The sequence below is a fragment of the Rhagoletis zephyria genome, unplaced genomic scaffold (genome assembly GCF_001687245.7).
Source record: "Rhagoletis zephyria isolate East Lansing unplaced genomic scaffold, Rhagoletis_zephyria_1.1 Rzeph_scaffold_00760, whole genome shotgun sequence".
NCBI classification, from domain to species: Eukaryota; Metazoa; Arthropoda; class Insecta; order Diptera; family Tephritidae; genus Rhagoletis; species Rhagoletis zephyria.
The window spans coordinates 77,817-88,128 of record NW_016157844.1 but is presented as its reverse complement, the minus strand read 5'-3'; the positions used below and the strand labels follow the sequence as shown (position 1 = coordinate 88,128).

The 10,312-nt window shown below is 35.8% G+C and overlaps 1 protein-coding gene and 1 long non-coding RNA gene across 18 annotated transcripts in view; one reads left to right on the top strand and one right to left on the bottom strand.

Annotated features, from left to right (window-relative positions):
* LOC108361417 (uncharacterized) overlaps nucleotides 1-5,611 on the bottom strand; it is an 18,958-nt gene extending 13,347 nt beyond the window's left edge. The window contains exon 1 of the long non-coding RNA XR_001847294.1: nucleotides 5,391-5,611. This is a non-coding gene — a long non-coding RNA (uncharacterized LOC108361417). The remainder of the gene's footprint in view (nucleotides 1-5,390) is intronic.
* The window catches only part of plum (IgSF transmembrane protein plum), a 135,014-nt gene that overhangs the window by 60,695 nt on the left and 64,007 nt on the right, over nucleotides 1-10,312 (top strand). For 16 of the 17 annotated variants that reach the window (XM_017614033.1, XM_017614031.1, XM_017614025.1 and 13 more), the window contains one exon: nucleotides 1,250-1,288. The exons of the other annotated variant lie outside the window; for it this stretch is intronic. In XM_017614033.1, the coding sequence (XP_017469522.1) occupies nucleotides 1,250-1,288 (39 nt within the window). The remainder of the gene's footprint in view (nucleotides 1-1,249; nucleotides 1,289-10,312) is intronic. 17 annotated transcript variants of the gene reach the window in all.

The following is a 10,312-nucleotide window of genomic DNA, read 5'->3' as shown; positions in this document are numbered from 1 at the left end:
CTGATCATTTATGTATACATTTGTCTATATCTATCTCGATTCGTTTTGCCTGTTACAAACAACCGTTATGTGAACAAAGTTATAATACCCTTGTGCACAAGTGCGCTCGGGTATAAAAATTTGTTTTCAGATTTTATTCTCGGTGAAAAAAAATCGATTGGTTGGTGTCACTTATTTGTGGAACATTTCCTTCATAGTGAGCTTTTCAAGGATAGCTTTCATCAATAACTCTTGTGTTTGGTCCCTGAATAAAACTCCAAGTTTTAGTTTTATTAATTTTTATTGTCGATATTTCGACCTCAATCGGAGGCCATCTTCAGGAACTCGGTTGATCCAGGCAATAACAGATAATCAAACTAAATTTTGGATTATTCTTTATTTGCTGGCCCTCGAGCTTACTAAATTTTATTTAATTCATTTTGTCATGTGCATTGTATCAGTACATGATTTTTTTCATAACAACTTCGCGAATAATTCAAAAACTGCGAAATGATCAAGCACTAGTCTCAAAAGTATATTGAATGAAGTATTTTTAAGGGGATCCGAAAAAACTGCAAACTTGTCCTGAAAGCATCTCGAATAAGTCTTAAAACGGCCCTCAAATAGCTCCTTACTCGTCGCAACACGATACCGATGTAGTCCCGAAATGATCCTGAAATAATCGGGTATTAGCCTGAGCCTGTCCTGAAATTGTCCTCAAAAGGTCCAGAAAATGGGCCAAAACTAGTCTAAAATAGTCGAAATAGTCCTGGAGAGGTTCCGAAATGGACCTGAAATAATCCCGAACTAGGCCCGTTATGGTTATAATCTAGTACTATGCCCGAAAAGGTCTTGAAGTAGCCCCGAACTAGTTAACAATTTTTTAGGTGGCCAACACAGATTTTGCCTATACCGAGAGCTAAGCTGTCTACACGTAAAACACGAACGCTTAATTTGGCTTGATAAGTGATTTATTGTGGAATCCAGGTTAACTAAAAATTAATTCTGTCTAAGAGTTCTGTTTATATAGAAATGAAAAATTGGATCTGTGAGTCATTACTTCGCACACGCAAACAATTTGCTATGTAGGCAATAATATCTAAGTGCTCAATAGTAGGTAGTAATATTGTCATTTCATTTGTTGGTGCATTTTCTTGTTCCTGCGTCATTACGTCCCTTTGAGTTATATATTCATATATGTATGTTAGCTTGCGATTTTATTTATTTTCAAATTAAAATTTTACTAAATTTTGGTTTTCTCCTTTTGCAGGTATGTATCACATCATCCTTCTTAATGGCATTCTTCTAAGTAAGTACATATTAAAAATATATAAGTATATTTTAGGATGATGTTTTTTGTTTGTGGTAGAAATACATAACTTGATCTTTTTTAGGGATAATTTATCACTGGGGTTCACAAATAAAATTAATTAATTGAGAATTGACAGTTGATTGGTTGAGCGAGTTCAAAAAGGAAACGCTGCTATTATTTCTATGAAACATTGTTTGGATTGAGTCGGCTGAAATCATTAGTTACTTTGTCGATGTTTGGAAATTTGTCAAGAAAATTGTATGAGCAAATTTCGAAGGCGATTTCAAGGGAGAAAATTTATTATTTCTATCGAAAACAGCTTTAACATTTGCCGCATCATGATTTGTTTTCATTTTTGTTGCCCTGTGCTATTAGATTAGATTGTTTTTCTGAAAATTTAGTGAAGCGCCTGAACTACTAGAATAACCAAGCAAATGACTGAAACTACTTGTCGAATTAACGTTGCTCTGCTCTTTCGTTTATTTGTCAATATGTCACGTTTTTAAAGTGTTTAATACATTTTGTCGTTCCCTCTAATGAAATTTCATATCTCGAGCGACATATGCTTTTATGCATGTACATTAGAGTGGTCCATAAATGCATGTGAAAAAATGTAAATCCCAAATTTTAATGCTTCCATCCCCTAGGACTATACTATATTGAATAAAGTATGCCCCTGTGTTTTTATTTCGCTCAAAGCGCTCATGTTTTGCAGGTGTTTTATATGCACAAAATTTTTTTTTTGTTAAAACGTTATAGAATTCCTAAAAATCAATTTTTTTTATCTAAAAGCCCCGTTTCTCTTTAGGAGACTTTCAGTAACTATACCCAATCGTTTCTTTTACCATTTTTTAATCTAGGGACCTATACAAAAAGTCACTTAAAAAAAAGGGTAAATTAACAATTGAAGAGAAGCAAAGTTTTTTGCTAAAAAAAAAATGATGTTCAAGATTACATTTTAATGAAAAATAGTTTTTTCTTCACATAAAATACATGAAAATTTTTCAACGATTTGAGAGACCTCTAAATATTTTTTGATTTCAAAATAAAAAACAGGGTTGTAATTTTCGCTATGTTTAGAACAATCCTAGTGGGTGAGAGGAATAAATTTCCGACTTTAATATTTTTTTTTGACCAACTTAATGTATACATACATATTTATGTGTTTAAGAATATGCATACATACATAGCGGATACATACATAGGTAGTTTTACATATGTATCTGGCTTTAAGCTTCATGAATTTTATTTGATTTTACACGAATGGGTAAGTCAATGGCATCCCTTTGTTTGTGTGGGCCTCCATTAGCGCAAGTACCTACCAAAGCCAAAGTCACTAAAAAGAAGTTTGTACAGATACGGTAAATGCATATTTATGCCATTTAAAAAATATACATCCGATCATTTTAACACACTTGCGGTGGAAACCGGGTGTCGGTGATATGGCCAAAAGATAGAGCATCCCCGACTTGATGTTCATGTTTTTGCGTTTTCCAATAAAAACATTTGCCTCCATCTTTAGAAGGGCTGGACTGGTGGTCTAGGGCACACTGTATTTGTTAATTTTTCTCCTTACTCCAGAAACTCTGCCGAAAATCATTCGAATATAATTTAATGAAAATATACATAAGCTATGCTTTGCAAGGTGATTTTCCGTCCCACTTGCTTTTCAGTAATTTGCATCTACACATTTTACCTACCCCATTTCATGAATGCTTTTGCAAACAAAAAACCTCGAAAAAATATAGTACCAAAAAAAAAAAATACAATACGGTTTCTCGCATATGGCAACGCAAAATAAGCTAGCATTTGCGTAAAATTCCAGCAGCAAAATTGGGGTCAACACAAGTTGCCAGACAAAATACGCTTGCAAAGAAATGCACAAAAAACATATATTTACATTACTAAAAAAATGTATGTATATGCAAATTAAAAAATATATATAGATAAACTTATGTACCTACATACATATGTACATGCATAAATATGCATGCTAGCGATAGCATAAAAAAAAAAATTATTTGAATTTTTATAGCTGCAATTAAAAGGGGCTACAACGCAAAGTGACACATGCAAACAAACATTGAAAGAAATCAGGAAAAATGGGAAAATAAAACTTGTTACACGAGGTTCTTATGAACAGACGCTTTTTAAGCATACGCATACATAATAACAAATTCTTATACTCGTAGTATGTACATACATATGTATATATATGTACATTAGAGTGGTCCAAAAACAATAAAGTCGAAATCTTAATGCCGCCACCCGCTACGATTGTTCTATACCGAAATAAATAAACCCCTATTTTTTATTTTGAAATCAAGAAATATTTAGGGATTGCTCAAAGCGCTCAGAAAATGCAGCGCTCTTTAAAATGCTTAAATAAGCAATTGGGTGTTTTTATTGGAAGTCTCCTGAAGAGAACCAGAGTTTTACGATCGAAATATATTGATTTCATCATTGATCAAGAATTTTATACCATTTCTACGAAAAGTTGTTTTTCTGCCATATAAAATACATGAAAACTTTGAGCGCTTTGAGCACTCCCTAAATATTTTTTGATTTCAAAATAAAAAATAGGGGTATATTTTTTTTCGGTATACAACAATCCTGGGGGGGGGGGGGGGGGGGGGGNCGACTTTACTTTTTCCACATACATTTTTTTGAACCACCCTATTGTACATAGTATGTCTGAGTGTTGTACACAACTTTTAATGGCCACTCATAGTACTCGCAAAATGGAAAACACTGGATGAGACTAAACGCAGACCATAGAGCGAGAATGAATGAATGAATGAAGTGTTGCACAAAGCTGCAACTTAAGAACAGCCAGTCAGGCTGGGCTAAAAAACAAACAAAAAAAAAACTGTAAAAAAAATAAATGGAAGCATTGATGGCGTTAAGAATAACAACATATTAACATTTTTTAAAACAAAGAAAAAATATGGAATTCTCGTACAGCTGCTCAGTAGCTAAAAATAAATAAAATAAAAACAAAGTGTAATATCCGGGAACTGTATGAAAGCAGTTGGCGTAAGGAGAAAGGATGCTTACATACATATGTTGAGTAGCTTTGACGTTGAATGAGAGACCCAAACCCCCCACGCACATACTTATTCATTCATTCATAGGTTAAATGTGAATATGCAAAAATTTATGCATACTTAACTCAGTTGACTCGGAAGTATTGCTAATGGTGCTGTGCAGCAACAGAGACCTAATTTTGAAAAGAAAATAGAAGAAAAATACTTTTTGTATTCTCTTGTAAGATGGGACATGTGGACATGTGTTATTTAAGTAGACGTAGCTAAGTGGGTTTTTCCTAGAAAGGTACCATTTAATGGACTCTGGCTACCAAACAAAACAAAAGTATAAAGTATAACAAATATAACGTCGTTTAAATATCCGTCATGAGTTCTAACAGTGCTTAGTGGGGCGAAAAAGGTTGCTGTGGACAAATCAACTATAAGACGGCAAATATGAACCGATTTCAAGTTTCTCTTTTTTTTTTAAATAAAAGATAATTAAATTTCGCGTCGATCTATCCATAGCGATGTTTTATAAAAGCTTTAGTTTTTTATTTATTTATGTTTAAAAATGAAGAAAAAAATGTTCGCGTTTGAATGCCTCCACTTTTTTGGAAAATACTTGAAACTAATTTCAAATGCCTGAAATTATTTAAAAAAAAAAACTATTCATAAAAGTTCTTCCATAGGAAACATTTAATTAAAAAATATTTTTAATTTGCCATCTGTACTGATATATACTTTTAAAGCCATTTTTTTCTAATCGAAAAACTGAAGAACAGCTGTACAGATATTTTTGAAATTTTGGATATCGACTCTAGACCCTCAAAGGATGATAATAGAAAAAGGATAATTTCGATATATCAAGGGGCGTGGCACCTCCGATACAAACTAAAGTTTTCACACAACATATCTCTGGAAGTATTGCAATTTTGTATAGAGATATATAATAGCAACGCCAAACTCATGGAAAAAAATGGGAGTTATTGAAAAGGGGGGCGTGGCACCTCCCATATAAACTGAGTTTCTCACACCACATACACATTTTAATGTGAGAAATTCAGTGCCACGCCCCCTTTTTCAATAACTCCCATTTTTTCCGTGAGTTTGGCGTTGATATTGTATATCTGTGTGCTAAGTTGCAGCACTCTACGATGAATACTTCCAGAGATATATTGTGTGAAAGCTTCGGTTTGTATGGGAGGTGCCACGCCCCTTTGATATATCGAAATTGTTTTTCTTCTATTATCATCCTTTCAGGGTCTAGAGTCGATGTGCAAAGTTTCAATAATATCGGTAACAGCTGTTTTTCGATTAGGAAAAAGCGAAAAAATGGATTTCAAAATATATATTAGTATAGATAACGAATGAAATACATTTTTTAATTAAACGTATCCTATGTAAAAGTGTCTAGGAATATTTTTTTAAAGAGTTGCAGACATTTGAAATGAATTTCAAGTATTTTCCAAAAAGGCGGAAGCATTCAAGCGTGAACATTTTTTTCTTTAATTTTCCAACATCAATAAATAAAAAACTGGAGCCATTTAAAAAAATCGCCACGGATAGATCGAGGCGAAATTTAATTGTCTTATATTAAAAAAAAAAAAATAAACTTTAAATCGATTCATATTTGGGCTCACAAAATTCATTTGTCCACAGCCACCTTTTTTTCCCCACTGTGCGGTGGCACATATAAGTGTGGTCCAATTTTTAATGACTCTGTCGCAAATATTCGGCTGAAGATCACTCAATTTCGGCATATTGCTGTGACTTCAGAAAAGCTGCGCTCTAAAATCGCACGATATTGGTAGCAAGTTCACGTCACCCGCCATTCGTTAATACAGACTTTACATCGTTGCGTTCGCTGTATTGCGCGTAGTTTCATCGCAAATGTCCTCCACACCCGCATATTTCCATTCGGATCAAAAAAATCGGTTGCCATCGTTTTGTGGTGCACGTCTTTTATGGCGAAGCGCTCACCAACGTATGAAAATGTAAGTGCCAACTGAATCGTCGGCTCAGATCCGCACCAATCTGATGAAGCTTGTCGGTTGTTGTGGTTAGCTTGACAGATTCGTGATATTTCTGATAGAGCGCTAGTTGCCAGTAGCCCTACAACTTTTCCCACAGGGATTTCGCCTTCGTTATCATTGCCATGTCTAACTCTGAATTTAGGGATTAAGGGAGGGATAGATAACTGCCGTACTTCTCAGTGATAAGTTTACCACCGTTTTTGCTGGCAATCAGCAATTTTTTTTTTAACATTTATAGCCGATTCCACCAGCAATTTAAATGGAAAATGGTTTCTTATTTTCTGTCAATTTGCATACACGATTCAAAAAATAAAATCATTTTTCCCTTAAATTGCTTTCGTGAAAGTGGCTGTTACAATTTTTCTAGAATTTTTGTTTCATTTTAGGGGAACCCTAAAATTTTTTTCATCATGGTTTTTATTATTATTCTTCAAAATTTCTGAACAATGAAATATAAATAAATAAAACTTAAAAAATAGGACCTACTTAAAAATTTAACTACCAGATATCAAAAGAGAAGTGAAAATCCGTCAATACTTGTAGGCTGTAGGCTAGCCAACGGAATTTCTATGCCCTCCCTTCCCGAGGTGATGGCCTCGAGGGTGCGCTGCCTAGCCAATTCAATAGCCCTGGAATTTTTAGTGATAGCACTGTGTCCTGGGATCCAAATTAGTTGAATTTAGAAGTATTGCGAATCCGGTTGACAGAAAGGTCAGGCATTGTCCGACTAGTTTCGATCGTGCTATTAGCGATCCCAGCGCCCTGATTGCCGCTTGGCTATCAGAGTAGATATTAGCCCTCACAGCTGGAAAAACATTTGTGCGTAGCCAATCGGCTGCCTTTTTTATAGCGGCTATCCGGCAGTCTGAACATAAGATTTATTGAGAGTTCCTACAACTCTCCCCTACAGCTTCGGTCCGTACGTGAAGATGCTTATTGGAACTCCACTCCAGAGACTGCCATTCTCCTATTCGCCCTTTGGAGGAGTTTGCGTGGAGAAGTATCCGTTTTGAGCCAGCCTCGGAACACTCCAATTGTTCGCCAACTTCATAAATGAGTTTTCTTGATAAAGTGTAAATTTTATCTAATAAATAACATTTTAGCGCTTTGTCGCGCATTATTCAACGGGATGATGTAATTCTCTCACGGTAGTATTAATGCCAAATTCTAAAAATCCTTCATTAATAGTTAATTTTAAATTTTGCATTATTAATTCAAATCCCATCAAAACAAATTTGTATATACGAAATGTTGTCTGCATCTTTAAACAACCGCAATCAGGTTTAAATTAAGTATTATTATTCAGTAAAAAAATCCAATTAAGTGTATAAACGCTCGACAATCGCGTTGAGTGGCACGTGAGAAATTCGTACAAATTAATTTTTAATCAACTCAATCTGGCTGCAATAAATGCCAATTATTGCGCCATAAAGTGAGTGAGCGCATTAAAACTTACGCTGTTTTCTGCTTTTTGATCTTTGTGATTTTGTATTTATTTGAATAAATTTTTTGGATAATGAGTACCCGTTGAATAGCATTTGGTATGCGCTTATGTATCTATATAAAAGTCTAAGCGAAAAATTAAACCGAAAAACATAAAGCATAGAAAAAAGCGTGCATTGTTAATTGTAAAATATTGTGTAGCAGTTAATATTTTCGTGTAATGTGTGGGTTCTATTTAGATTTGGCGCAGTGCTTGCTACATATTGCCACTAGCATACTTCAGTTGTTCAGTGTGATTATTCACATTTAGTGCCCACATTTTGGTCGCATTACATATTCGCAACATTTGTAGTGGGTTCCACCTAAGTGTAACAATTGCTAACTAATCGCGATAATTAGTTTATGAGCTTTCCGATCAGCCTTTATAAAACAATTAGCTTCTGCGGCAGCACTTGCGAGTAGATAGATGTGTTGTTTGCTATTGCTTACTTCCGTTAACTATTAAAACATTTTGTAGTCAGTTAAGTCAAAGTAGTTGGTATGTAATTACTTCATTTCCCGCAAAACCGGATAAAAGCGGAATGATTCCTGTACTTGTCTATGTACAAATATGTACGGTTTGACTTTTCTTAGCCACCGTTGTTAACTGGTTACCATTTACATTTGAGACTTAACAGTGACTTTCGGCCAGCTGGGAAAAACAAATTTTATTATGATTTTGCAACACCATTACCATTTGTTTTGTCTTCTCACACTTTTTCAGGTTACTAATATATTTGGTTACAGGCTTTGAAATTTCTGTGCATAAATAATGAACAAAATCTTATCACGCAGTGACAAGTAAGCAAGAGCTCCCCAGACCGCCACCGGTCTATCCGTGGTCAGAAGGATTTTGTCACCTTCCATTCCAGGGTCTTGCGCCAGTTCTCGCTGAGCTGACTACACGCCCATCTGTCCAGAAACAGACCACACGAGGTCAGGGTAGCCCCCAGACCTTCCCTATCCGCAAGTAATTCCTCGAGGGTTCCAGCTCATCGGCCATGGTGGCTGGTGGCAATTTGCGTCATACCCGCATTTCTTAGTAACAACGGAGGTGTCTTCACCTCGTCCGCATGCGCCATATAAACGGAGATCAACCAAAGTTCTCCGGTTGCACCCTCCAGACTCACTGGCACAATGTCCCAATCGCTGAAAATAGGTAAAATAAAAACATTATGAGCACACAGGATTGAAGTCTATCTGCATCCCGCTGCACTACCACTTTGTAGTCTTTCGTCCCGATACTGGAAACCTTATTGCAGCTGCTCAGCTACGGCTCCTGGATCAGGACTACATTGAATTCACCTTGCTTATGGTGGATTAAAAGGTTGGTGGACGTCGCCTTAGAATGCTGAAGATTAATCTGAAGAATATTCATCCTCCAAAATCTTCTCCAGCACCTTCTCTGCCCTGACGAACAGCGGACCAACACTGTAGTGCTGCCACTGTCCGACATGAAGGATTCTACCTCCATACTTACGAGGACTTGCTCCGCTTCACGCGTTTCACCCGCCGCCAGCGCCACCGGAACAGGCTCGCCATCACCTTTGGAGTCGGTCTGGTAGACCTTCACGGCTACCTTCTGGAATCCATAGATGATGACTCCCTGAGTTTCGGCGAGGGGCCCTAGAGATATCGTCAACTGAAATGCAAAAAGACGTAACAAAGATCGTCGCTGCAATGCAAACAGTCGAAACTTAAAATACAAAATTGTCGCTTTGATTGATATAATGGATTTCATCAAATTACAGCTCCCAATATCGTTTTATGAAAAAATGATTGGTCATGACTTTTTCTATTTCAATGATGATGTTTTTTACGCCTTTTTGCCTTTCGGGGGACGATATATTAATTACACACCTTACACACAAGGATGCTGTGACTGCATATTGAAGTGGCAAAGTCTTTAAAACACATTATCTGCATTATTTAATGAAAAGCCGCATAAAAACCTAGGTGTTCTAGGTAGACCCTTCGTTGAGGCCCATTTTCTTTAAAATCGAGTATTCTTGAATTTGAGTTTAAAAAAAGCTTTTTCACAAACTAATGGTTTTGATTAACCTAATTATTCCTTTTTTTTTTACTAATTACCTCTGACTGGCTTTTAATGCCACTTTACTCTGCTCAGTGCCAATTGTCTACCATAACGAGCATGTTTTTTTCTCTTGTTTGTTAGTATTCACTGTAGCTCAGATTTTTCATATTTTCTGCCGACTCGGGCGTAAATTTTTTCGAACTCTTGCTTTGCAGTAGATATTTGTGCCTTTGTGTGCCAGTGTAAAATCAAAGTTGTCTCACGCCTTTTTGGCAATCATTTTAATTAATTACCAGTTTTATTTGACGTTTTCTTGCGTTTATGACGCCTTCTGATGCGAATTTAATGAGATTTCACATTTTGTGTTTGTTTATTTGCGACAATATTTTTTAACTGCTGATTTGTGTTGGCATTCGTTGATTTTATATACATACATCTGTAT